Source organism: Colletotrichum acutatum (genome assembly GCF_030867785.1).
Source record: "Colletotrichum acutatum strain CBS 112980 chromosome Unknown BDZ83scaffold_51, whole genome shotgun sequence".
NCBI lineage: Eukaryota > Fungi > Ascomycota > Sordariomycetes > Glomerellales > Glomerellaceae > Colletotrichum > Colletotrichum acutatum.
In genome coordinates this window covers 205,665-230,729 of record NW_026849045.1, presented here as the reverse complement: position 1 = coordinate 230,729, position 25,065 = coordinate 205,665, and the positions used below count along the sequence as shown (strand labels likewise).

At 53.7% G+C, this 25,065-nt stretch overlaps 8 protein-coding genes across 8 annotated transcripts; 4 read left to right on the top strand and 4 right to left on the bottom strand.

Moving 5' to 3' along the window:
- Positions 1–132: 132 nt before the first annotated feature.
- BDZ83DRAFT_741392 (uncharacterized protein) lies at positions 133–1,523 on the top strand (the record flags this gene model as incomplete). Its single annotated transcript, XM_060513087.1, has 4 exons — positions 133–802; positions 885–960; positions 996–1,285; positions 1,310–1,523. Exons 1-4 carry the CDS (start codon positions 243–245, stop codon positions 1,521–1,523), a joined length of 1,140 nt encoding a protein of 379 aa, XP_060364574.1. The 5' UTR covers positions 133–242.
- Positions 1,524–2,387: 864 nt separating this feature from the next.
- On the top strand, positions 2,388–4,344 carry BDZ83DRAFT_700259 (uncharacterized protein; the record flags this gene model as incomplete). The annotated part of the gene is made up of 3 exons (XM_060511427.1): positions 2,388–2,516; positions 2,578–2,712; positions 2,759–4,344. The coding sequence occupies 3 exons, from the start codon at positions 2,388–2,390 to the stop codon at positions 4,238–4,240; spliced, it is 1,746 nt and encodes a 581-aa protein (XP_060364573.1). The 3' UTR covers positions 4,241–4,344.
- Positions 4,345–4,379: 35 nt separating this feature from the next.
- On the bottom strand, positions 4,380–8,236 carry BDZ83DRAFT_622929 (uncharacterized protein). The gene is made up of 5 exons (XM_060508347.1): positions 7,639–8,236; positions 6,613–7,585; positions 6,442–6,559; positions 6,193–6,384; positions 4,380–6,140 (listed from the first exon to the last, which is right to left on the bottom strand). Exons 1-5 carry the CDS (start codon positions 8,076–8,078, stop codon positions 4,507–4,509), a joined length of 3,357 nt encoding a protein of 1,118 aa, XP_060364572.1. The 5' UTR covers positions 8,079–8,236; the 3' UTR covers positions 4,380–4,506.
- A 1,974-nt stretch (positions 8,237–10,210) lies between these two features.
- BDZ83DRAFT_351197 (aminotransferase class I and II) lies at positions 10,211–12,194 on the top strand. Its single transcript, XM_060502526.1, has 5 exons — positions 10,211–10,453; positions 10,515–10,517; positions 10,606–10,615; positions 10,695–10,745; positions 10,916–12,194. Exons 1-5 carry the CDS (start codon positions 10,337–10,339, stop codon positions 12,013–12,015), a joined length of 1,281 nt encoding a protein of 426 aa, XP_060364571.1. The 5' UTR covers positions 10,211–10,336; the 3' UTR covers positions 12,016–12,194.
- A 179-nt stretch (positions 12,195–12,373) lies between these two features.
- BDZ83DRAFT_578560 (uncharacterized protein) lies at positions 12,374–13,506 on the bottom strand (the record flags this gene model as incomplete). The annotated part of the gene is made up of 2 exons (XM_060505140.1): positions 12,374–13,273; positions 13,366–13,506. The coding sequence occupies 2 exons, from the start codon at positions 13,504–13,506 to the stop codon at positions 12,374–12,376; spliced, it is 1,041 nt and encodes a 346-aa protein (XP_060364570.1).
- A 560-nt stretch (positions 13,507–14,066) lies between these two features.
- On the top strand, positions 14,067–14,747 carry BDZ83DRAFT_557798 (uncharacterized protein; the record flags this gene model as incomplete). Its single annotated transcript, XM_060503531.1, has 1 exon — positions 14,067–14,747. A coding segment is annotated over one exon (681 nt), but the record flags the coding sequence as incomplete, so codon positions are not given.
- Positions 14,748–14,973: 226 nt separating this feature from the next.
- Positions 14,974–17,424, bottom strand: BDZ83DRAFT_351216 (tryptophan synthase). Its single transcript, XM_060502527.1, has 3 exons — positions 17,310–17,424; positions 16,879–17,244; positions 14,974–16,814 (listed from the first exon to the last, which is right to left on the bottom strand). The coding sequence occupies exons 2-3, from the start codon at positions 17,067–17,069 to the stop codon at positions 15,119–15,121; spliced, it is 1,887 nt and encodes a 628-aa protein (XP_060364568.1). The 5' UTR covers positions 17,070–17,244; positions 17,310–17,424; the 3' UTR covers positions 14,974–15,118.
- A 2,187-nt stretch (positions 17,425–19,611) lies between these two features.
- On the bottom strand, positions 19,612–21,804 carry BDZ83DRAFT_578525 (plasma membrane fusion protein PRM1; the record flags this gene model as incomplete). The annotated part of the gene is made up of 1 exon (XM_060505134.1): positions 19,612–21,804. One exon carries the CDS (start codon positions 21,802–21,804, stop codon positions 19,612–19,614), a length of 2,193 nt encoding a protein of 730 aa, XP_060364567.1.
- Positions 21,805–25,065: the final 3,261 nt, after the last annotated feature.

Below are 25,065 nucleotides of genomic sequence, written 5' to 3'. Positions count from 1 at the left end.
AGCACAGCCTGACATTCGCCTGCCTAGCGCCACAGCTGAGAGACGCCAGACGATCGAATGCACCGGCTTGAAGTAAATATTAGCGCTAGAATAGTGCTTATTCGCACATGCGGACCCATCGTTCACTTGTATTGATATCCAAATGCACCCAGCATCGCTTCCACTTAGGGACAGCTTCGAACCCAACTACCTACTTTGCCTGCCCACCATGCTCATAGTCGTATGCTTAGATCACCAACATCATGCTTCAATATGCGATACCACCAGCCTTCAAAGACAAATTGGAGATCGTTACTACTCACGACCAGCGATCGGACGACGAGATCTTTGAATCTCTACGCCGCCACGTACCTGTTGTAGGCGAGAAGAACGTATGGTCCTACTGGGATGGCGGATTTGATCAACTACCATCGTGGTGTAGGCGCAACGTGATTGATTGGGTTCGCATCTGCGGTCCAGACTGGACTGTCCGCGTTCTTGACAACGTCCCAGGATTGCCCAATCATGCCTTGGAGTTCGCACCAAAGGAGATGCTTCCCAAATGCTTTATCGAGGGTACCATGACTGGGAAGCATGTCGGGCAACATTCATCTGACATGATCACTGGGGCGTTGTTGTACACCTACGGCGGTGTAAAGATGGATGTTGGATGCATTCTTCTCCGTGACTTTAATCGTGGTTTGTGGTCTGTCTTGGAGGATCCTGAGTCACCATACGAGATCGCCGCGCCAATTCAATTTGCGCAGTATTTGGCGAATCACTTTCTCGCGTCGAGAAAGGCCAACACGTTTATCAAAAGATGGTTAGTAAACTTCTACTCCATGGGATATATCAAGAAGCGGAAACAAGTTTCTTCATCATATCTTGTATGCTGACCAAGTCAGGCATGACCTTTTCATTCATCTTTGGGAAGACCGTGAAACTAGTGAGGGCATAAACACCCATCCACTGTTAAGCCAAGTGAAAGAAAGCTTTTCCCTTTCTGAATCCAAGAGCAAGGGCTCAAGTGGGACTTCAAGGTCTCTTTTGAGGAGCTCCTAGATTATGTCTCCCGGAATGCGTGCTGGGCACGAGTGTGTATGGTTGAGGAGAGCGATGACGATTCTTTCAATGCATCTGAGTACTGGATGTCGCATGTCCTCGCCATCGACGTGCTACAAGAGCACTGGGCGGCGAAGACTCTCATCGGTGGTGAGAACTTCGGGGAGCATCTCTATGAGTTGTTAGCGCTCCGTCTTGACACTGACCCACAATCAGAGCGACACAAAGAAGCCTCGAAGTTGGTGTAGACACTGGTCTCTGAGACTAGCATGCAAAAGATATCCCGAGGCTCAGGTCTCGTGAACTCTCTACAACCTGGAAGTGTATGGGATAATAAACCAGGCACAGATTGCCAACCAGGCACATTTGGAGGCTTGTTGCGGTATGGTGCGATAAATTTCACTCAGAAACGACAGAAACCTGCGGTGAGAAAGCCAGAGAAAGCAAAGACGATATTGCGAAAGGGGCTTCTTGAGCCTTGAAGAGGTTAATTCTATAAGTAAAGACTGGCAATAGAATTAGTCAACTGGAGAGCTTGGTAGATTCGAAAAGCGTCGCACGGCAAATAGTCGAGAGGGGCCTATCAAGAGAAGCTTCTTGTGCAAGACTGTTACCAATCCCCGAAGGATTTCAGAATCCCAAAGTTCCTATGCAGTGAGACAAGAAGCATAATCGCGGCGTCCACACACTTGCCACCCAAAAATCGCTCATCAACAGCCTCAAGAGTTCCCCGCCTTTCAAACCTAATCAACTGACCCAACTACTCGGTCATGTCAGACTTCCAATATCACACACCTGCCTATCAACGTAAGTAGCCAAGCCTTTGATCACCTTCCAGAAGCAGACAGCTCGAGAAACTAGGTGCTCGGCGAGTTTCTTGGACCAAATTGACCGTTGCTGCGCACGCCTGGGAAGCTTAGACAGCTGGGGGGTCGCCAAGACCGCCAAGGTCAGCTTGGTCCCTATCGTATGGAACCAAGCTCTGCTTATCATGTACTCTCATATTGGCCAAGCTTTTACGGTAGTATCGGTCAACCTTTGGTGCTTCCCTCCGCTCGGGTTCGATGGGCGACATGTGAGGCCCCGTGCCTGGATTTCGCCAGCCTCCCCTAAAATCACGACTACCATGGCATTCTCCACACCAACGTCTGCCATGCGGGGGACGAGAAAGGCCGTCTTATTAGTTGATCTTGGATGATGACGAACGCCATTGGAGATGTCGAGTACTTATATATCGAGTGGCTACTCCGCCATAGGAAAGTTCGTGGCACCCCTAGTCTCATCGTCAAGTCTGTGTCAAGCAGTGCTATTCTTTGATTGAGTCACTTCACAAAGACATTATCAACATGGTCCGCGTCAACTCTGCAGCCCTTCTGGGCTCTGCCATTGTTGGTTTGGCTAGTGCAGCTGGCGCTGGCACTAAGGCCGAGTATGCGTCCGGTGCTGTTCACCACCGCATCATGGGCATCAAGATGGTGAGGCCTCCCTCCACAACTACCTCTTAAGGTTGACAAAGCTTTGTTAATAACGAAATAGGCTCAATGGGAAGAAGAAGCCGCCGCTGGCCTCATGGACAGTGCCAAGTACCCCGAGCTCGGCTACACCCCCTGCGTCGACGGCTTCGCTGCCGCAGTTCCCGGTGACTTCAACAACACCTTCAGATGCAGAAATGTAAGTTTACTAAGCTTGTCTAGGAGGCTGAACTAATCATCTTCAGATCGATTTGTACCACTTCTTGTCACACGAGCAGCTCGGCAGCTGGGGCGGAAGAGGTTCTTCTTCTTGGGGTTGGACTTCGGCAGACGGAAGAGAATTCGTCGCCATTGGACAATACGACGGCACCGCCTTTGCTGAAATCAGCAAGGAGGGCAAGCTGGTGTACTTAGGCCGTCTGCCTCAATACGATTCCATCGGTTCCAACTGGAGAGAGATCCGAATTGTCGGTGACCTTGCCGTCATTGGCTCCGAAGCCATCAAGCACGGTGTCCAGTTCTTCGACATGAAGAAGATCCTCGACCTCGATCCTGCGAACCCAAAGAACTTCACCCAGGCCGAGCTTACCGGTCATTGGGACGAACTCCCCGTCGGCCGTACCCACAACATCGTCGTGAACCAAGAGCTCAACTACGCCATTGCCTGCGGTTCCGTCGGCGGTAACGCGACGATTCGTGTTAGAGACAACCTCCCCTGCCGCGGCGGGTTGATCTTCCTTGACATCAGCGATCCCACCAACGTCACCAGCCCCGGCTGCGCTGCCGGCGATGGCTACGTCCACGACGCTGAGTGCCTTGTCTACCGTGGCCCCGATACCCGCTACTACGGCAGAGATATCTGCTACGGTTACAACGAAGACACTTTGACCATCTACGATGTCACCGACAAGACCGGCAACGTCACCAACATCATCTCCATCAGCGACTACCCCGGCGCTCAGTACGTCCACCAGGGTGTCGTCAACAACGAGACGTGGCAAGAGTACATCTTCCTGGACGACGAGTTCGACGAGCGTGACGCCAAGGTCGGCCCGATGACCCAGGGCCTTCCCACCACTCACATCTTTGACATCCGCGACCTCGAGAAGCCCGTCTACACCGGCCACTACGCCGGCAAGACACGCTCCATCGACCATAACCAGTACATCGTCGGCGGCTATCTCTACCAGTCCAACTACGGCAACGGCCTGAACGTCATCGACGTCAGCAGCGTCACCAAAGACCCCACCGGCGCCAGCATCTGCGAAGCAGGCTTCTTCGACATCTACCCCGAAGACGACGAGGAAGTCGGCGGCGGCAAGGTCCAGTTCGCTGGTTCCTGGTCATCCTACGCCAACTTCAAGTCCGGCTTCATCTTTGTCCATACTATCGAGCGCGGTAGTTTTGTTGTTAAGATGACTTCCAAGGAGTGCCCCAAGGCACCCGTCTGCAACGCTGATAATTGCCTCCGTGCTCTGCGGGCATCGTCCATTCCGGATCGCTTGGAGGAATCTGTCGAGTTCTGCGGCAACTTCACCCAGCGACTGAACACCGATGATGAGCTGCTACCAGAGTATGCCACCAGTGCTTGTGTCGAGAATAAGAACAAGAGCCCCGTTGAGAGGGTTAGCAGCGCTTGCGCATGTATTCCTACCCCTGTTGTGCCTGAGTTGCCGAGAACAACGACACGGCCTCCTGTACCGACGGTGCTGCCCCCCAAAGCTTGAAATGGCATTTTTTCAGGTATTAGTAATAGGAATTAGTGATAGACAAGAAGCAAGCAAGCGAGCTTCGAAAGGGTTGCAATCATTCGGTATTTGCCCCAGCATTGATTATGTGACGAAAAAGCGAGATTTTAACATTCAAGCATAGTATTCAAGCATTGCATGCTTCTAATATCTCAACTTCCTGAAGCGTTGCATATCCCTACTTATGTATCTAAAGGAGAGTTGTGTGTCATGTCCGCGACTTCCGCGACCGAAGATTAGGATTATCAATGTATACGATGCATTCCCTTTGACCAAGGCTCATTATATTCGGGGCAGATGAGGTCCAGCTCAAACCAGTAGTGCTCCATCTCATGTAATCCATATGGGTTCCCAGACTGGCACTTGTCGCTCTCGGTTGGTTCATCCCATACAACGCCAATTTCTTCAGCATCTCGTCTTTCTGATTCTGACAACTCCCCGCCATCAAGCGCTTCCAACTCCTGTGTCATTCGATTAACCCAGTAAGATTTCCAAAACTGAGGGAACAACGGAAGATTATCCATCCCATCCCCTAAATATCCGCTGGCTTTCTGCGTAAATTCCACAACCAATTCTTCGTACAAATCAATCAGGAAATCCTGGTCTTCGGTGATCTCTGTATCATCTATTTCAACCCAAGCTGCCCCCTCCGGGACCAGAGAATAAGCGTTGCAACATCTGTGGGCGAGACCTATCGTCTCAAATGTCATGAACCTAATCGTCTCTGCATAAGTTAAAAGTGTTAACTCCGGGCCGCATGAGCTGTAGTAATCTGCTACTGTTTCCGCGCGATAAACAAGTGCCTGCTCTGGTATTGCCGTTTTGGCTTCAGACTTAACAAAACCTTTCATCATCCACGTAAAAGGACTGCATCCTCCCGTTGAGCAAAGACAGCGACAGCCGTCCGTGAGATTGCGGTAAGCAACGGTGGTTCTCAACGTTTCAAAGGCAGCTGAAACTTGAACTGTCACTCGATAGCTTTTTAACCAATCCCGGTAGTTTCTGCCTAACAGGTAAAAGACGTAGTGCGCGGCGAACACTCCATCATTGGCGGTCTTGTTGAAAGGGCCTGCGGATGATCGCAAGAATAGATCTCCCCCGTTCCTAAAAAGCCAACAAACCATCTCCGGATGAAGAGAATTCCGAAGACCGAATGCATTCGGGTGGCGAAGCTGGAGAAACACAGATGGTTCGGGCATGAATGCGTGACGGTAGAACAACTGGGCGAGATGGACGGAAGTAGTTTTCTGGAATATCCAGTCTGATCTAAAGCCTATGGCTTCGTCAGCCCCATTGCGGATTTGCGGCCGTCTTGAGTCCTGTGAGATGCTTCGTTGGATGTCGGTTGTTGGCTTCTTTTCGCCGACTTTTTGTTTCGTGAATAGACTTTCTTTTGTCCAAGCGTGTCCTGGTCTTCGCAGACTTCGGGATTTTCTCATTTGGAAAATGTAATGACGCCGAGCGAGCTCTGACGAACCCTCTAGGACATCACTTAGACTTGGTGGATTATTACCCACTTTCCGTATTTCATGCGTTCGAACAAGATTGCAACCGGCGTCTAGGAGATATTTCACGCATAGATAGCAGGAACATCCTTTGCACCTTGCATATTCACTGCCGTTGACGCAGTGCTCTGAGCTAAGCACCATGGCGGTTTCAAGTGCATTGGCACCTGTACTATCTCGCTGATTCAGAATGCTGAGATCCGCAACTTTCACGAGCTTTCCTAGAATTTCTGGCTTCGCTGCTGCGATATGAAGTGGGCTACGCCCGTATATATCAAGCTCAGCTACTGAGTCGGGGAGAAGTCTCAGGACACGATCTACTTCATCCAAATCATTGTTGATAATCGCTGTGCTTAAAGGGCCGCATTCAAAAGCTGGTTCTCGATTAGCTAAGTGTATGTTGCAAGTCCTGGGGAATGTCCGCACCTGTTGCAACCTCAGTGAACTTTTCAAGATGCAACATGCTCCGAGGTATCACAATCAGGAAGTTGGTGATGCGAGAGAGAATCCGATTCGAGATGGCTGGCTGGCTTTCAAAGTTGGCCTTTGATAAGGCCTTGACAGCATCCCCATTCCAATCGCTAACTCGATACGTCACGTAATGTAAGGGCGAGAGCCCTGTAATAAGTTAGCCATCTTTTGACTTTGCACACATGACTAAGTACAGCGACTTGCCTCCGATATCGTATGAAAATGCTGGCACGCCAAACGAGAACAGAATCGGGAAGATTTCAACAGCCGTTTTCATCTCACTAGTGCTTTTACCGCCATGGTACCAGGACATGTCACTTATCTATCAGATAAACTTTTAGCAAATAGCTATAATCTCGGGTAGAATGGCCGCACCAACGAAGCAGCATGGTGCATCAAGGTCATATTCTGATCGTCCACAACTGTCGGGTAAGTTCGTTTGTCTTCGAGTAGTTTTGCAAGCTTTCTCAAGCAAGCAAAGAAGAATATCTCTCTTTGATTCGTCACAGAATAGTAGTAGAAGCTTCTCTTCATCACACTGATCAAACGAAAAGCGGGATCCGACCTGACGTCAGCAGTCGGATAATAGGTGAAGTTGGGACTGATGCTGCAGCCCCCAGCTCCTGACGTCAAAGCAAACGAAATTTCGATGACTGATTTCATGAGGCGAGAGACGCCAGTGTACTTCAAGCTTGCCTTGAGTCGATGCTTTCTCGGCGTTTTTGAGAGTGGGCAACTCGACCAGTGACCCCGGGATTCCCACTCGCTGGACAAGTACGTGTAGCCTCGTTGCATCTGCATTTGCATGTATGATCTTTCGGTGTGCGGGCAGATGCATATTTTGCCAACTCCCAATCCAATTCGCAAGTTTCGTGATGGATCTGATGAAGTTCTTTCCCGATGGCTTTTCGATAGTTGTGCAGCGTTGCCTAGGTTGCAGCGGTTTCCCGACAAGTGTATGTCATCGCACAAACTTTTGAGTACTGCCGGCTTGGAAGCCGCTTTGAGAGCCAATGCCCGTAGAGAACTATTCTCGTCTCCCAGAAGCTGTACTTTTTGATCGATTGTCTTGAGATGCTCTACAATCGAGTTATGTGAATGCTGAAGGTCATATCTGACACGCTGGCTGCTCTCGTGAACCTCGATTTCGATAGCTCCGGAATGAGCCACGATGAGTTGCCTTGTCTGGTCCACACTACTTTGTAGACCTGGCAGCTTGTCATTGATGTCGCCCACAGGCGTACCAAGTGCTGCTACTCCTGACCGGACTAGGAGCATTCCAGAAGCTTGGTCGCGAGAACGCGATTGGATAGCCGCCAGTAGAGCTATGTTCTTGTTCGAGTTTTCCCTACTGCCGTGTCAGAAATCGTGGGAACGGAGAGAAAGTCCATATCAACTTACAGTCCCAAGCTACCCTGTATCAACTGTAGAGCACCATGAGCCTTTTGCAGCTGCAGCTCAAGGTCTCGAAGTTTGGGTCGATGGAACGCAAAAGTCACCTTCTTCTTCTTGTTCCCCAGCCGGTTCGTCCAGGTGCTGCCAGCGCGATCAGAAAGCTGGATACATAGAGCTTCGACGGCGCGAAGGTCCTCCTCGCAGCCTCGTATGTTCTGATCTAAGGCAGCAGCAACTGCAGTACTTTGGCCTTGCAGACCAGCTAACACCGTCTTCATTGCACGGAGAGTGACTGCCAGGTTGTCATTCTGTTTCTTGACGTTTCGTAGTTCATCTTCACGGCCTTCGAAGGCGTCCATGTACTTGACGATGCCTCCAGTGATCTGCAAGCCTAGAGATAGCAGGCCGGCAACCGAGGCTGCGAGGCCTACGCTCTCGGCCGCCATATCTTGTCAGAGCTCCGAGCGATTGTGGAAGATGCTTTTGGCAACTCTCGGGGAAATAGGCTAGCCCTTGATTGATAGTGCTTTTACTTTTGCGAAGAAAACTGCGATGAAGAAATCAGGCTACCTGCTGACGCTATTGGGTGTTTTGTGGAGGTGTCAAGATCAGGCTGGCATGCACTTTCCTTGTGAGGGCTTGAAACCAACAGGCTTGCCTTTGGAGAGAAGGGTTCTCATTCGCTGTATCCATGGCTTCATGATTGGATGCTTTACACCTGCAGCTCGGTACCTTCTCGAAGTAATGCGCGTTGGCTCATCCCCGGCTTCATTGCAAATTATTAGATAGGTATTTTGGTGGTTTCAAGCCGCCGTGCGATCGGCAATTCTAGCATAAGAAAAATATGCCCTGCATCACGGGGATCACTAGGTGATCTCGAACATTAATTCTGGATGATATCTAACATGAACGCCAAAAAGACATACTCGACATGGTTCATGAGAACCATACGGATTTGCACTAATCCCACCATCTAGTCAAGCTGTGTTAAGCGAGCCCAATGAAACGATTAACACACACGAAAACACGAAACTACCCAGCCTACTGAATGAAAGCAAACCATGATGAAAGGAGGATTTTGTATGGTTGATAAATAGTATTAGAGAAGGACGATGGCCTGGATAGGTTCTTCCGGTCTACGCTCTCCGTGCAATTCGAGTCCATGGTGTCTCAACTCTCGGGCCACTTGTAGCGAGCGGTTTTCAGCTTGGAAGTGCCAGTAGATGAGTTAGCTTCTCTCATATCGCCACCGTGCTAGTATTGAGTGAAACAAAAGGACTGATTCAAGACATGGGATAAAAAGAGAAGCTACGAAATCAGATGAAGGGAGTGATGAGGCTCCTCAGGTTCGTGGCGATCTTGAATGATCTTGAATGCAAGCTCAGCAGAAAGCTAATTTGAACAACAGCATGCAAGCACGGGCCTTGATGCAGCTACGAACCATCACCCCAGGGGCCGTTCGTCCGCAGCAGAGGTGCATTGGACGGTTCCCTTAGTCCGGGGAAAAGACAGGAAGTCATAGGTAGCATCCCTTGCTGAATTGGATGGATCATGGAATAGTGCTGTGACCACCAATAGCTCTGGTAGTTAATGGCAATGCTTGCTTCTTCAGTATTTCAGAAGGTGATGGCATTACGATGTCGCTTACAGTGTTGCGAAGGCCGAAAAGGGAAATTCTAACCGCCCAAGCTTTTGAACACCGCATCAGACATGTGCCAGGCTGGACCGTTTCCAGCAGTGTCAAAGACTCAAAAGAGGCAGAAAAAATGGAAGTATGAGCAAAAGGGAACAACAAACCCCCAAGACAGGTGAAACTCCTTTGAAGCGAGCGAATAGAAGTAGCTAGCGCGCATCAGCCAGCAAAGAGCAAAGAACAAAAGGGTAAAGAGAGAGACACACCGCCCGAGACAATTGACCCTGACCCTGGAATGACGATGCAGAAGCTCCTGCTTGAGTCGAGCGGATGAGAAGTGAGCTGAGAACGGTCAACCGCGGCGACATCCGAAGCCGGAAGGACCAGGGACGGGTTCATTCGTTGCGTAAGTTGCGCGCATGCGCTCCAGTCAAAAAACAGCGGGCCGGGGAAGGGGCATCGACGCATCGTGGGCGTCAAGGGCGTGGAAGGCGCGTCGGGATTCCTCCCCGTGGCGGGTAGCGGCGATACAGTAAATCCGCTCCCCCGCGATTGCACGATGCAGGTGGGTCCTCTCATGACTCGGTCCACTTACGATGCTCCTCCTCTCCTTCTCCAGGTCCGGAGTCGCACCGCACCGGGGGGCCACACCCCCTCTCTCTGCTCAGTGCAGGCTCACCTGGGAGCAATTCTGGGATGTGACTGGATTGAATTCAGGGCTGGTCGCCAAGCACCCAGCACATGAATGCCCCCAGATGGCAGAAACGGCGGGCAAGGCGCACCTGGTAGAGTCACAAGTCAGCCCATTCCTTGGTTAGACCACCCCGTCTGCAGCAGCCAGCAGCAGCTCTTTCGGCACTTCGCTGTCTCGGAATCTTTGGACACCTTAAGTTATTACGGATTGTCCTTACCTCACTGGGATCCTTTTTTTTTTCTGCCGGCCAACAGCCAAAGCTACGTCTTTTCTCCTTCTCTTCCTTCCCCTCTCAACCACATCTCTCTTCTTCCTCCTCTTCTTCTTCCATTCACATCTCTTTTTTCTTCCATCCCCGAAAGAGAAAGATAATCACGATGCTGTCCTCCACCAGAATCGCAACCCGGCAAGCTGCCGCTCGCCGCATGGGCGCTCTGCCCGTCACGGCCGCGAGAGCCGGTTCTACCTGGGCCAACGTCCCTCAAGGTCCTCCTGTATGTCTCAAACACTCTAGATGCCAATTGAATGCGCCACGAATGCTAACGAATACTGCAGGATGTAAGTGCTTGATGCGCCGATTGACAGAATCCCGACAATCACCACAACGAACTGTTTTGCTAACTGGACACTTTTTCGCAATGGACAGGCCATTCTCGGTATGACGCACGTACTTGGGTGGAGCTCCCTCGAGCTTCGCCGGTTGACTCAACTTCATGACTGACAACAGACAAACAGGCATCACGGAAGCCTTCAAGGCCGACAAGTTTGAACAGAAGATCAACCTCGGTACGCAAAGCCCCCCGCCAAGCCACTTTGACAACCACAACCACCACCCTAGCTAGAGCTGTCACAAGCTTGCTAGCTACAACGCTAGCCGGCCGTCAGCTGTCAACTACAAACACATAACGTCCATCATCACCTCATTGAACATGCCCGTTGACACAGACAAACAACAGGTGTCGGTGCCTACCGTGACGACCAGGGCAAGCCCTACGTCCTCCCCTCCGTCCGCGCCGCCGAGGAGAAGGTCATCGCCGCCAAGCTGAACAAGGAGTACGCCGGCATCACCGGTGTCCCCGAGTTCACCAAGTCCGCCGCCGTCCTCGCCTACGGCGCCGACTCCTCGGCCCTCGACCGCCTCGCCATCACCCAGTCCATCTCCGGCACTGGTGCCCTGCGCATCGGAGGCGCCTTCCTCGCCCGCTTCTTCCCCGGCGCCAAGAACATCTACATCCCCACCCCCTCGTGGGCCAACCACGGCGCCGTCTTCAGCGACTCGGGCCTCACCGTCAACAAGTACCGCTACTACGACCCCAAGACCATCGGCCTCGACTTTGAGGGCATGGTCGCCGACATCAAGGCCGCCCCCAAGGGCTCCATCTTCCTCTTCCACGCCTGCGCCCACAACCCCACCGGTGTCGACCCTACCCCCGAGCAGTGGCGCGAGATCTCCGACGTCGTCAAGGCCCAGGGCCACTACTCCTTCTTCGACATGGCCTACCAGGGCTTCGCCTCGGGTAACACTGACACTGATGCCTTCGCCGTCCGCCACTTCGTCAAGGAGGGCCACAACATCTGCCTCGCCCAGTCCTTCGCCAAGAACATGGGTCTCTACGGCGAGCGTGTCGGTGCCTTCTCCATCGTCGCAAAGGACGCCGAGGAGCGCAAGCGCATCGACTCCCAGGTCAAGATTCTCGTCCGCCCTCTGTACTCCAACCCTCCCGTCCACGGCGCCCGCATCGCCTCCACCATCCTCAACGACGCCGCCCTGAACCAGCAGTGGCTCGGTGAGGTCAAGGGCATGGCTGACCGCATCATCACCATGCGCGCCCTCCTCAAGGAGAACCTCGAGAAGCTCGGCTCCGCCCACGACTGGTCCCACATCACCAGCCAGATCGGCATGTTCGCCTACACTGGCCTGACCAAGGAGCAGATGGACGCCCTCGCCAACGACCACTCCGTCTACGCCACCAAGGACGGTCGTATCTCCGTCGCCGGTATCACCAGCGGCAACGTCGGCCGCCTCGCCGAGTCTATCTACAAGGTCAAAGGTTAAATCTTGCCATTGTGAATGTTTTTGTGATTTATCCCCATGCGAGTCTCAGTTTAGAACGCTCTCAGCTAGCTTGCATTTCTCCAAGAGATATCACGAGGTCTGTTGAAAGGGTAGTTGGTTTTCTATAAAAAGGGGGGATTTGTACAACCAAAAGGGGGAGAGGTCTTCTCTTTTGCGCAGCCAAGGTTAGAATGGCCGGTGGACATAGAACGTTTGGCACCCCTTGGTAGACCACACATGCATTCCAGCTGTGTACAATATAGCGACACGTCTTTCAATGTAAACATGTCCAATCGCTTGCTTGCTTGCCATGAACGAATTCTTTTCCCAGCTTCCTCCATTGATGCTTGATGCTTTATCACGCCTTATCCAACCTCGCCAAATCCCGACTCGCATCTTCCAACTCCCTCTCCATCTGCCTCTTCTTCCTCGCCATCTCCTTCATCGTCCTCGTCTTGCCCTCCTCCCCCTCAACCCCAACCCCGTACCCCTCCAACTCAGCCCGAAGCGTCATCAAAGTCCCCTCAAGCCTCATCCTCGCATCTCTCAAATGCGCAGAATAATTCGTCAGCGCAGCCACCATCTCGGGCGAATACACCTCCCTCCTCACCCCTTCCCTCGCAGCTACAGCATCCGCCTCGGCCCTCTCCGCCTCCAGCCCCGTCTCCGCGGCGCGAAACTCGAGACTCCGCGCCACGACGCCGTGTTTGGCTTCGAGGCTCCTAACCAGGAGCGTCAGCGCCGCGGCGTGCTCGTCTAGGCACTGTGTTAGGGTATCTGCTGCGCGAAGGCGTTCTCGGGCTAAAGCAAGTTTTGATTGGGAAATGTCGGAGGCGAGTTTGTGGTAGGTTGTTTGCAGGGCCGGTACGGCGCGGTGGAGGAAGGAAGGGTTTGTTGTTGGGTTGGCGATGCGGGCAAGGGAGACGGCGGAGGTGTGGAGGGTCGAGGAGATGAGGTCGCCGAGTTGGGGGAGGAGGGATTGGAAGTCTGTGAAGGGGGGGTTGGAGAGGAGGATTGTGGCGGATTCGGGGGAAAGGGGATCCGGAGAGGTTAGGAGGGGCGGGAGGAGGAGGAGAAGGTCGAGGAGGGGCTCGGGGAGGGTTTCTGTCGTGTTGCTGGTTTGTGGTTGTTGTGAGGAAGTGGTTGTGCGGGAGATTGTTCGAGGTGGTGCGGGTTTCGGTTCGGGGGGTGCGGTGGTTGAGATTGCGCTTATGAGGAGGTGTTCTTTTGCGGCTGTGAATCTGTGGTCTGCCAGTTCCTGGTTATTTTGGTGGTTAGCTAGGATGATCAAATTGAGATTCTGGTTCAGGGTAGCGGTAGTCTGGGTCTGGCAGCCGAGGGAATACCAACATTTTGTATCGCATCGTGCTCCTTGGTCGCCGGCTTCTTCGTTGAGCCGTCTGGGTTCAGGATGGCCGTGGTGAGGGTGTGATGCAATGCCGCGAATTCGGGGTTGTTTTGCAGGACCGATGCCTCGACTGGCGGTAGCATGGCGGGCGTTTGTTCTGCGTCGTCAGCAGGTTTGGCGCTTTTGACAGTGTCACTTGCGATCTTTGCGTCAATGGTTGTAGTCAGGCAGAGCGGGCAGTCTGTATGGCATCTGCCCACTCGGTGGCATGTCACGGTGCAAGTTAATCGTCGAGCTACCCAACTTTCCCTGAAGTCTCGGTGAGTCGGTGTGGAGGGGTCAATCGGTAAGGCACTGGGGAGCAGACCACGGACCCCTGTCACGAAAGCAGCGCGCAGTCACCTGACGCAGCTCAATTGACTTCACCTGCCAAGACCCCACTCATACAAAGACCACCCAATCAAAACTACCAATGACCGGGGAGCGGAACATCCACCGCCCGATATCGAAGCTCCGATCTCTGACCATTGGCCCAAAAAATCATCCTCAAGCTCTCACGACAATCGACCTCAACGGTGCGCCGACGACCAACGACGAACGAACGCCGCGGCGCGCATCTACCCGTTCGCATCCTTCCAACTACCTCTACATACTCCCGAAGTCACGAACGTCGCACACAATCGGTTACGGATCGACGCCCAAGATGAGCTTCACAACCCTGAGGCCGAGGACCTCCCTCCTCACCTCCCTCCAAAACCTCGCCCTCACGCCCACGACCACCACCACCTCGCGAGCCTTCTCAACCTCCTCCCCCCTCGCCACAAAAACAATCTCCCTCCAAAAGATCCCAACCTCCGCCGTACCCCCTTACCCCCACGGCCCCCGCCTCCTCTACAAACAATCAAACCACGGCCTCTATGGCACCTCCCGCATCCGCCACGGCCACAACGTCTCCCCGAAACACCACCAAGTCACCCCCCGCACCTGGCGCCCCAACGTCCACCGCAAGCGCCTCTGGTCCGAGTCCTTGGGGGCCTGGGTCCGCACCCGCCTCACCACCCGCGTCCTGCGCACAATCCGCAAGGAAGGTGGCATCGACGCCTACGTGACAAAGACAAAAGCCGCGCGCGTCAAAGAGCTCGGCCCCGGAGGCTGGAAGCTGCGGTGGCTTGTTATGCAGACGTCTACGTTCCGCGAGCGATATGTCGCCGAGAGGGAGAAGCTCGGCGTCGAGGGGGAGATGAGGGAGGATCAGACGGATTTGGTCACCGTCATGGTTGATGCCGCTACGCCGGGCCCCCTGAGCGCCGTGAGCAGGGGGATTCTCGAGAAGAGGGCTACGCAGATGATTATGGAGGAGTTCGCGCTGGGCGAGGAGGCCGAGTTTGGGGCTGAGGATGGCGAGGGGTACGAGGATGTTCATGTGCCTGGTATCGGAGAGCCCGTCACTGAGCACAGGATATGATTTTGAGTCTGGTGATGGTCACTTGTTACAGCAAAAGAGAGTGTATGTTTCGGGAGAGAAAAAAAAGTCATTGTATCATATGTACAAAAATTCCCATGTCATCAAACTACTTTTTAGAGGATCTCAAGTCTAGAAAATGAGCCTCCTTTTCTTGTTTGTGTCTACAAAAACCGCTTTCCATATTTTGAATCCACAGACCGTTAAAGTGCAAGTTTCGCCTCATACGCCCTGCAATGTGTGATATGCCATTCATAAATCCCGTTTCGCCCCTTAGTCATTGCTCCCCATGTTTAGAAGCGCAAATCCCAGCCAATCTTGGGGCCCAGCTTGGGCAGCTCGTCGGCGACGCTCTGCACATCCTTGTCACCACGACCACTCAGGCAGATGACGATATCCTCGCCCTTCTTCATCGTCTTGGCGAGCTCGATGGCACCGTAGATGCCGTGCGCCGACTCCAGCGCAGGGATGATACCCTCCAGCTGACTCATAAGACGGAAGCCAATGAAGGCCTCGGCATCGGTGGCGGCGACGTACTTGGCGCGCTCACTGTCCTTCCAGGAGCTGAGCTCGGGGCCGACACCAGGGTAATCCAGACCGGCGGAGATGGAGTGCGTCTCGGCGACCTGGCCGTGCTTGTCCTGGAGAATGTAGGTCTTGACACCGTGCAGGACACCCTTGCTGCCACCGGAGAGGGTGGCGCTGTGGCGCGCGGTATCGATGCCATCGCCACCAGCCTCAACACCGAGGAGCTTGACGCTAGGGTCGTTGGCAAAGGGGTAGAACATGCCGACAGCGTTGCTGCCCCCGCCGACGCAGGCGACGACGGCATCGGGCAACTTACCCCTCTTCTCGAGCATCTGTGCCTTGGTCTCGTTACCGATAACAGACTGGAAGGTACGGACGATGGTGGGGAAGGGATGCGGGCCGATGGCGGAACCGATGATGTAGTGAGTGGTGTCGAGCTCGACAACCCAGGCGCGCATGGCCTCATTGACGGCGTCACGGAGGGTCTTGCTTCCGGCCTCGACGGCGACAACCTTGGCGCCGAGGAGCTTCATGCGGAAGACGTTGAGGGCCTGGCGGCGGACGTCTTCGGCGCCCATGTAGACTGTGCACTCCATACCGAACTTGGCGCAGACGGTGGCCGTGGCGACACCGTGCTGGCCGGCGCCGGTCTCGGCGATGATCTTGGTCTTGCCGAGGCGCTTGGCGAGGAGGAGCTGGCCGAGGGCGTTGTTAATCTTGTGGGAACCGGTGTGGTTGAGATCCTCACGCTTCAACCAGATGTTGGCACCGCCAGCGTGCTCCGTGAGGCGCTCGGCGAGGTGGAGGTGGCCGGGACGGCCCATGTACTCGTAGTAGGAACGGTACTCCTCCCAGAAAGAAGGGTCGTCCTTGATCTTGTTGAAGCCCTCCTCGAGCTCAGACAGGCAGTCCATGAGAGACTCAGGAACGTACTGGCCTCCAAAGTCACCGAAGCGGTCGGGGATCTTGCCGTGCATGGCGGCAAGCTCGGCGACGAGCTCGCTGTCCTGGTCGGCGGTGATACGATCGTCAACTGTGGGCTCGTCGGTGGGCTGCTTGGCGGCGGCCATGGCCTCGACCATGCCAACCTCGCGTGTGGTCTCATCAGAGTCGCGGCCGCAGAGGTAGGAGCAGTACTTTGCAACGTCGTTGAAGAGCTCGCCAGGGGCAGCTTTTTGGAGGGTTGTGATGATCTGGGAACCGACAACAACTCCGTCGGCGAGCTGGGCGACGCTGAGGAAATGGTCGCGGGTGCTGACGCCGAAACCGACAGCAGCAGGCTTGTTGCCGCTGTACTTCTTGACGCGGGCAACGAGGTCGGGGAGGTTGGCGTTCATGGAACCGAGGGCACCGGTGACACCCTGGCGGGAGACGACGTAGATGAAGGAGTCGGCCAGCTTGCAAAGAATCTTCATGCGGGCGTCTGAGGTTGCGGGAGCGATCAGGGGAACATATGAGAGTCTGTTGTGGTTTCGTTCGTCAGTATGGAATGATTGAGATGGACAGAAGCGGTGTGTGAACGTACCCTCCCTTGGTGCAGAGCTTGCGGAAAGAGATGGCCTCCTCAGGAGGCAAATCAACCACGATGAAGCCGTTGACGCCCGATGTCTTGCAGTCGTTCAGGAGTCTCTCTTCGCCATAGCTGAGAAGGGGGTTGTAGTATCCCATCAACATCACAGGTGCCTTCAGGCCCTGGTCGCGGGCGTCCTTGACCATCTTGAGTGTTGACTCGATCGTGACGCCATGTTGCAGAGCCACCTGTTGTTCCTCGTCAATCCTCGCTGGACACCCAATTGGTTCCCATTCTGGCCACTACTCACGGTGTTTGATGTCTGGATAGTCGGGCCGTCGGCAATTGGGTCGGTGAAGGGGGCACCGAGTTCAATCACATCTGTTGAGGTGTCGTGTCAGTGAGGTGCTCCTTCACCAAGGCACAAAGTTCTTGGAGAGACTTACCAGCGCCACCCTTCTCCATAGCCAACAGGACATTGGGAGTGTCCTGAGGCGTGGGGTAACCAGCAGTGACATAGGTAACGAGCGCAGACTAATTCATAGCAATGTTAGACCAGTCCAATTGATCCTGTATCCCGTTGTTGCTGCGAGACCTTGGCGGTGCCGAAAAACCATCATCGTTGGGAGCGGTCGGCGGCGCGGCGGGGGGAAGAGCCCCGCGATCGCAACGAGGGGCAGCACAGCAACATGGGGGGCAAAAGACTCACCCTTCCTTGGGCCTTGCAGCGCGCAAACGTTTGACGAATGCCTTCCATATTGTGCAGTGGTATAGAGAGTAGAAGGAAACAACAAAGTCAATTGGAAGGGGGTATATGGGTTAAAGAACAACTTTTTGACTCGCTGGGGTTTTTATGTATCACAAGAAAAAACTTGAGATGTGAGAAAGGTTGAAGGTGGTAGTAGTTTTAAGTAGGGGGGGACGGGAAGAAATTCCAATGGGAAAAAAGGTACTTAATGATCTCAGACGTGGGGGAGGAGCAATGGAATGACTCTTGGGGCGGGCGCCGGTTTCCCTTGGGCAACTTGCGGTCGGAGCAGCAGCGGCCACTGCCAAAGGGGCGGGACGGTGTGAAAAAGGAACCTCCCAACGGGACGGGAGCTCCGACGTGCCCTGAGTGTCCACCCGGTACAGCTGCCTATAGGTAGCCATCTGGGACTGCTGTATCGGTCCAGTATCTCGTACCTAGCGTTGGTACCTATCTATACCATGGAAGTGGGCAGAACACCGGGCGATTGGGATCTATGTTTTCCCCCAGGGCAGCCCTGGAAATGACCATGTTCAACCGCTATATCGACTGCCCATCATCCGCCAAGGTGGACGGCCTGCAACAGTCACACCGATCGATCCCCCGGAATGCTCCCTTTGAGCCTCAAGAGCATGAGGTACCTATCCGTACATGCACCGAATCAAAGATGCTAGGCACTTCAGCAAAGGCGAATCTTGGAGTCCAAAAGAAGAACCCTGAGCCGAGGGCCCTGAACCACTCAGATCGCTCAAACCATGAACAAACAGGCCGACCAGCCGGCATCGGTTCCCATCAAAAGAGAGTGGCGGGTGTGGGGCCGGGGGTCCCTGGACGATGACGCCCCAGAAAGTCGGTCGGAGGGCGGGGCGGAGATGCCCAAAAGAGGTTATTCCAGACTCCCCGAGTCTCCACTTTTGCCATCCGCCATGGCAATCCGCACCCCCACCATTCACCACCATTGCCCGCACCGGCAGGCAAACAAAAACATGGCATTCTAATCTCTCCGTACCTTACCCTCGTGACACACACGCGACACCATAGTATCCGTACAGCGGCTGGCCTTTCGTAACCCCGTTCATGAGGCTCTTCCCTAACTTTCGGTGACGTCCCGCCTTGTCGTGGGGGGTCCCGTTTCTCGGTCCAATTGTCCCGAAAGTCTGTTCTGTCTCCTTGATCAGATGTCGACTTTCCCACGACGTCTGTTCATCTCCGCAAGTCATGGTGATATTGGTCAGAGGACAACGGAGCTGCCTCAAGAAACCGCGGAGCGTGTCACCGAGGCAGATGATATTGCTAGCGGTTGAAAATTTAACAGAGAAGGTTCAGGCGTCTCGTATGATTGAACAAGATCAGATGACACCGTCTTAGTCGTCGTCGCCGCTGCAGTTGCCAGTCACCGTCGTCGCCGCTCTCTCCCGGCGACGATCATGACAATTGGACCCGTAGATGCGGCAATACCGCTCGGAGCTGTGATTATGCCACCGGCCGGTATCAGTCATTCACCTCTCCGTAGCGGCTACGTTCCCAGGGAACTCGGAACAGAGTAGTTGGTTGCAGCTAGCAGTATATTCAATCTTGAACTACCTAGAGGTATATACTGAGTAGACATTCTGGCAGTCGGTGACGCCGCTGCAGACTCAAAGTTTCATTCCAGAGGATGAATAAGTTTGATGACTGATGTCAATCAGAGCGCAAAAATGAGATCCATTGTAGAATCGAAAACAAACGGTGCGGCAACTGAGCCGTTGGTATCTTTTTGAAGTATTCCCTCTCCATCCCTTTCCCTTTTCATCAAAAAATTGAAATATACCTGATAGTCATGCTTCAACGCCCGAATGTCATGCTCTTCGTATGATCTCTTTCAGACCTGTCGTAAATGAGGGGTATCTCTCGGCGTTCGGTCCAGCCCAGGCCAGAGGTATGAAGGTCTCCAACCTCTGTATGTCTTCTTTTTTTTTGTCTTTTCGTCTTTCTCTTGTCGATACTTCGTAGATGCCAATCTAAAACTTGGTTGATGATGCTGTGTCGAGGTGCCCATACGAACTTTGTCGTTGATGACCCTCCGTCGGCAGCGCCCTGCCGCTCTGCACGCTCGTCTTCTTCAGCGCCTTCTCATCTCGCATGCCCGAGTAGTGATCATCATCCACGGCAGATGCATCACTGCCGAACTGTGGGAAGCGAGAGTCGTTGCCATGGGATCTGGGAGGGCTTCGCGGGCTCATGGCTGGGCGGTCGTCTCCGGTGTAGCGCAACCCGCCCTCACCACGGCCTTTGTCGGGCATGGCCATGCCGACCAAGGCGCGGATGATGCCGATGAGGACGACAATGACGTAGACGAGAAGGATGCCGGTAGAGATGAGCGCTTCCTTGATGATGCCCCGACGAAGCATATCGGTAACATGAGTCACGGCGCCAGTGACCTCGTCGGTTGACACACTTGAAGGTGACGATAGGAAGGTCTTGAGGTCTGAGTCGCCCGAGATAGACTCTTGAGCGCCGAGGCTGAAGGTGTCGTTGTCGAAGAGAGGGAATGAGATCTGCGAATGGTCGTGGACCCAAGTCAGTCCCTTCTGGACAGCCTCGACCTTGAGACCAATGGTACAGCGAATAACGTCCTTAATGGGGTTGATCAGGATGGTGCCGTTGAATACAGTCTCCAGACCAGTCGTCATGGTGTTAGTGAATGTGTTCAGCGTGTCGTTGACGGCCGAGGTAGCGTTCGTAACATAACCGAGCATGTCCTGGTTGATCTCGTTCTGCGTTGATAGCACGACACCGTTCGCATCATCAGCCCATTGCTTGGAGACATCCTGTAGCGAGGTGACAACTTCGCCGGCGAATTCGCCGACCTGGTTGGCAAGGGCTGGCACTTCTCTTTCAACAGCCTTGAGCAGGACGTACTGGCACAGGCAAGAGAAGAAGCCAGCGATAGCAAGGGCCAGGACGAAGAGAGCGGGAAGTGATGTGGCGTACGCAATAGCCCAGCGGACCAAGATCTGACGGCGTCCCTTGAACTTGGAAGCAATCTTAATACCCCAGGTAGCAGTCATTGGGCGGGAAGCAATGTAGACCACATCCATCGAGTCGTACTGGTTGCTGGCCATGATCTGAGCGTGCTTTCGCTCGCGTCTCCAGCGCCTGATCTCCAGCCAAGCCATGGGTGCGATAACCAGCACAGCCAAGATAGAGAGAACGACAATGAAGATGATGCGAGCCTTCTGGATCATATCTCGCAGGTTGTTGAAGAAGTCGGAAATGTTGTTGTTGGTCGAGCAGAACTGCAGCGCCTGCTTCTGGGCGACAGGAAAGACTGATCGATCGAACTTGTAGCCCTTGTAGGCGTCATTGACAGTCTGCTTGAGCAGGTTGAAAGGGAACGAGATAGCCTGAGCCGTCAAGTTCTGAACCTCCTCAAAGGTAGGCAGGTCATCGTTGAGCTTATTGATGTCGCTGACGAAGCCGCTGGAGTCGATCTTGATGTCGCGCAGGTCGTTGACAGGCCCCGAGAAGTCGACCTTGGGGAAGTCGGGCAGAACGCTACCGAGGACGGAGTTTTCAATTGCGTCCACGGCCTTGTTGATGCCGTCCGAGAGACTCTTAGCCTTGGAATCAATTGTATTGCTGATATCGCCAACCACCTTGTTCATGGCGTCGGTGACCTTCTTGGTAACGTCGGAGGCAACATCAAGGCCGCCGTGGATGAAGGCAGTGATGAGGCAGGTGTACATCGAGGTCATCATGTTGATGACGAAGATGATAAGGTTCTGAACTCCAGTGAGGATCAGACCCAGGGCGGCGACCATACCGTCAAGGGTCTTCTCGATACCCTTGGCTGACAGCTCGTTGACGCCGACAGAAAGGTAGTGAGGCATTGAGGCCATGGCGCTGCCAATATCTTCGACCTTGGTGCAAGCAGAGAGTGCTTTTTGATTCGCGTCGTCGACATTGTCGTTAAGACTGGCGATGAGCAAAATGACTCTGAGGAGGACGAGTAGTAGTAGTATCGTCCAGCGGTTTAGCCAGATCTGAGAGAGTCTAGCTGGGAGACTGAGGTATGGTGTGATGGTGGGAGAAGTGTCGGCTCGCGCTTGTTGCGTCTTTCTAATTTCCGCCATCTCGAGCGAGTCCGACCTGAGAGAGTCGGGGACGGCTGGGTAGGCCGCCTCCTCCTTGCGATTCCGTGAGGAAAACATGTTGATTCTATCGAAGAATGTAAGAAGCCGATGCGAGTATTTCTGAGCCAGCAGAGAAAAATGAATAATAAAATAAGAAGAAAAGGGCCGACTGTGGAAAATGAAGCGAATAGAACGGCAGTCGACGTCGAGGAGGAATTAATTGGTGGAGTTTGGTGATGAAATTAGGTGAATCTCTCGACACGAAGGGGGAAAGGGGGAAAAAGTGAGGAAGGAAAGAGAGCGACAAAGGAAACTCGTCAAGCACTGATTTCTGAACAAGCTTCTATTCATTCATTGTGGGGTACTTTTTTCGGGAGAGAATATGAATACACAGGACGGTGATGACTTGGAAGGACGACAGAGACAAGAGGGAATGGGAATGACTGGGCAGTACGCATAATAAGAAGGAAGCCGACTAACACGGCCAGGTCCACAGGATCACCCAGCAATAGGCGCGCAACAATAGGAACAAAGTCGAGAAAAGAAAATAAAGGCGGCTTACCTGATTCACACCACAATGCCAAAGAAAGCCAGCAATGGGGCCTTTGGCCGTGGCCTTGAAAGGAAATTACCTCGACTTGGCCCAAATCTTTGTTTCGTTTGGCGACACCCGGTGAGGGTGGATATGGGGATTTGGGTGAGGCTCGTTTTCTAAGCGCGCTCAACGGCCGCTCTCAGCCAACCAAATCTGTCGTCCGGGGTCACGATGAGCGGCTGCCCAAACGCTGCTAAGGCAAAGCGATATTTTCGGAGGCCGAAATGGGGCTCTTGAGATTTAATGTCGTGTTGCCCGTACTTAGATCAGATGATGTTGCGCCCTGTTACGATAGACTCGATCCGTCTTCTCGAGGCCAGGGTTGGGTGTGAGGTGAGAGCTGAGAGCTGGGTATGAGATTGCTTGGCGAGAGTGAGGAGTTGTGAGGCAGACTTTTGTTGCTCCTACAATGAGGTCTTATCGAACGATGAGACTCTTGCTTGAAACTTGCTGAGTGAGATTCGGTTGCGGTATCACAAGAGCTATAGCCCTACTCAAGTCAGGCCAACAGTTGGTGGCTTCATGAACGGGGGCGAACTCAAGAGTGATATACAAGTCGAGATTTGAGTCACTGAACAAGGGGACACCACGGAGCAACGGTTGAATGGTGCCCATCTTTCCAAAAGTCGCCTTTCCGGGGGTGTCGCAGAAGATAGAAGGCATTTTAACACAACCTGGTCTCGCTCATAGGCTCGGATTGATCCAGAAAGCTCACGACAAGAATGCGCTGCGACGTCATTGGCAAGACGGAGGGATTATTGCGGAGAGTCTCCCACCCGTGCCACCTCGTAAGGATAAGGTACCGTTCTGGCGCGAGGTGAACGGCGCCGCTCCAGTGGCATCCCCGTCGCGAGTCACGCCAGCAGACCAGGTTAGGTGGTGTTGCCGGTGGCTGTGCCCGGCGGAGGAGGACTGCCGTTGCGGACGGAGAAACGGTGAGTTGGCCTGGTTAGGCTGGGCTGGACGATTCTGGATTTGCTGGAGGCATCCGGGGATGTCGCGAGGTTTGTGTGGTTTTCTCTCGGAAACTGCACGAAGGGTCATTGTGACCGGGGAGAGGATGTGAGGGACCGCAGCGAGCGAAGCAGGAACAGAGCAAAGATCGTCAGCCAGCGAACGAAAAGAGATGGCGGATGGCTGGCGCCAGCAGGGGATCCCTGAAGGCAATGCCAAACATTTTGTCCAATCGTTATGGGAAAAGGGCAATTCGGTTCTCGCCGCTAACGTCTAATCCTTGTAAGCAGATGGCAAGAATGGCCGGGAATTGGGCAGGATAATGGTAAAAGAGTGGATATGGACCCTAGATGAGTTTCTTGGTGTTGTGATTCGTGACTGGCTGCTCGTCCCGTCCTGGCTGCGCTCCATGGTGTCGTTGGGGTCCTTGCTCAGCAACAAGCAATGATCGATGCCAAGGCCTTTGCCACCGACCACCACGGAATGCTAAAAACCGGTTTACGACAGGAACGGTCTTTTGGAGGCTGATCTTGGTCAGACAGTGGGAAAAGCTTGTCCAAATCCCACAAATCGTGGCATCCCAGGAACATTCGTTCAATGGCATTGGCCGGTCATTCACTTCAGGCACAGATAAGTGCTAGAGTTGGAAGGCAAGAAGTCAAGCACGCAAGGAAAGGAACGCAACGTAGAATGGCCTCCACTGCTTCTTTCCTGACTTTCCCGACGTTGGCCTCCTCTTGCCGATGAGAGGCGCAGGCGCAGCCGGGAGATGGTGAGGGTGAGATTGGTCATTGAGATCGGTCGCCTTCCAAGTTGCATTTCTGTTCCATTGCTCCTCCCTCGCAAGATCATTCAGGCACCATCAAGGGAAGTCATGGAACCTGGAATGTTGCGGCAATTGGCAGTGGCCCCACTAAACAAGAAGTTCGCACTTGCCCTGTGCACCCAAGCTCCCACGCTCGCGTCGCTCCTTCCTTCCTTCTTTCTGTGGGGTCGTCTCAAGTCTTGACGCTGGCAAAGATTGATTGGCCGTCGGTGGCCCGCGCTCTGCGCCGCTGGGCGCTTCGCTACAGAACTCATCGCTGCCAGCCATGAGGTCGGCGCTTGCGATATTTGGCCCATAACTTCAAGAACAAGTGAGCATCTGTCCATCCAAGTGTGATATCCATTCATGGGCAGTTCCGTATATAAGATATCGTGGGCGTTCCTCGCTCAGTCTGCTATGACATTACCTGCGTTCGTTGTAAGGTAGGCATCGTTGCAGTCTACCAGTGAACTACGCATACATCACATTTGATGATTGCTGCATCTCTGGGGCCATCCAAGTAGCAAGTCAGTCAGCTTCGCCCAAGTGTCTCGCATTGCATTGACATGACTTGCTTCAGCTGCGCCTTGAGCAAGTCACTCCAGTCTGCATTGTTGCAAACTCACCTGAAAACGCTCCGTATGAGACTCCCCTGTCTAAGTCATCCTAGCACCCACCGTCTTGTTGGCTAGTAAAATTGCACGTCACTCAGATACGTAGTCACCCATGGCTTCCAAGGTGTCGACAGTGACGACATACCTTCCTTGGAGAACTGTGAAGAGTGGCTTGACCTGCAGTGCTTGCCTGTGCCTCAATTTCGGACCCAAGTCCAAGCTTCCATGACCTTATCACGTGCGCAGGCTATCTGATGGGCCCAGACCCGACTTAGACCTGCCGACGTGCCTTCCAGTCAACCACGGGAAGAACGAAAGTCCGACACACCCATTTTTCACAGGATCCGTGCCACTTTCCAGCCTCCTGCCCC

What these genes read in the sequence shown, in the direction of transcription:
- BDZ83DRAFT_622929 (XM_060508347.1), bottom strand. Translation starts at nt 8,078, where the DNA reads ATGGCGGCCGAGAGCGTAGGCCTCGCAGCCTCGGTTGCCGGCCTGCTA. An exon ending in ATTTTCATACGATATCGGAG is followed by an intron (nt 6,385 to 6,441) that starts GCAAGTCGCTGT and finishes AACTTATTACAG; the next exon opens with GGCTCTCGCCCTTACATTAC. An exon ending in GTTCACTGAGGTTGCAACAG is followed by an intron (nt 6,141 to 6,192) that starts GTGCGGACATTC and finishes ATCGAGAACCAG; the next exon opens with CTTTTGAATGCGGCCCTTTA.
- BDZ83DRAFT_351216 (XM_060502527.1), bottom strand. Translation starts at nt 17,069, where the DNA reads ATGGTCAAGGACGCCCGCGACCAGGGCCTGAAGGCACCTGTGATGTTG. An exon ending in AAGCTCTGCACCAAGGGAGG is followed by an intron (nt 16,815 to 16,878) that starts GTACGTTCACAC and finishes AAACCACAACAG; the next exon opens with ACTCTCATATGTTCCCCTGA.
- BDZ83DRAFT_351197 (XM_060502526.1), top strand. Translation starts at nt 10,337, where the DNA reads ATGCTGTCCTCCACCAGAATCGCAACCCGGCAAGCTGCCGCTCGCCGC. An exon ending in TGAACAGAAGATCAACCTCG is followed by an intron (nt 10,746 to 10,915) that starts GTACGCAAAGCC and finishes GACAAACAACAG; the next exon opens with GTGTCGGTGCCTACCGTGAC.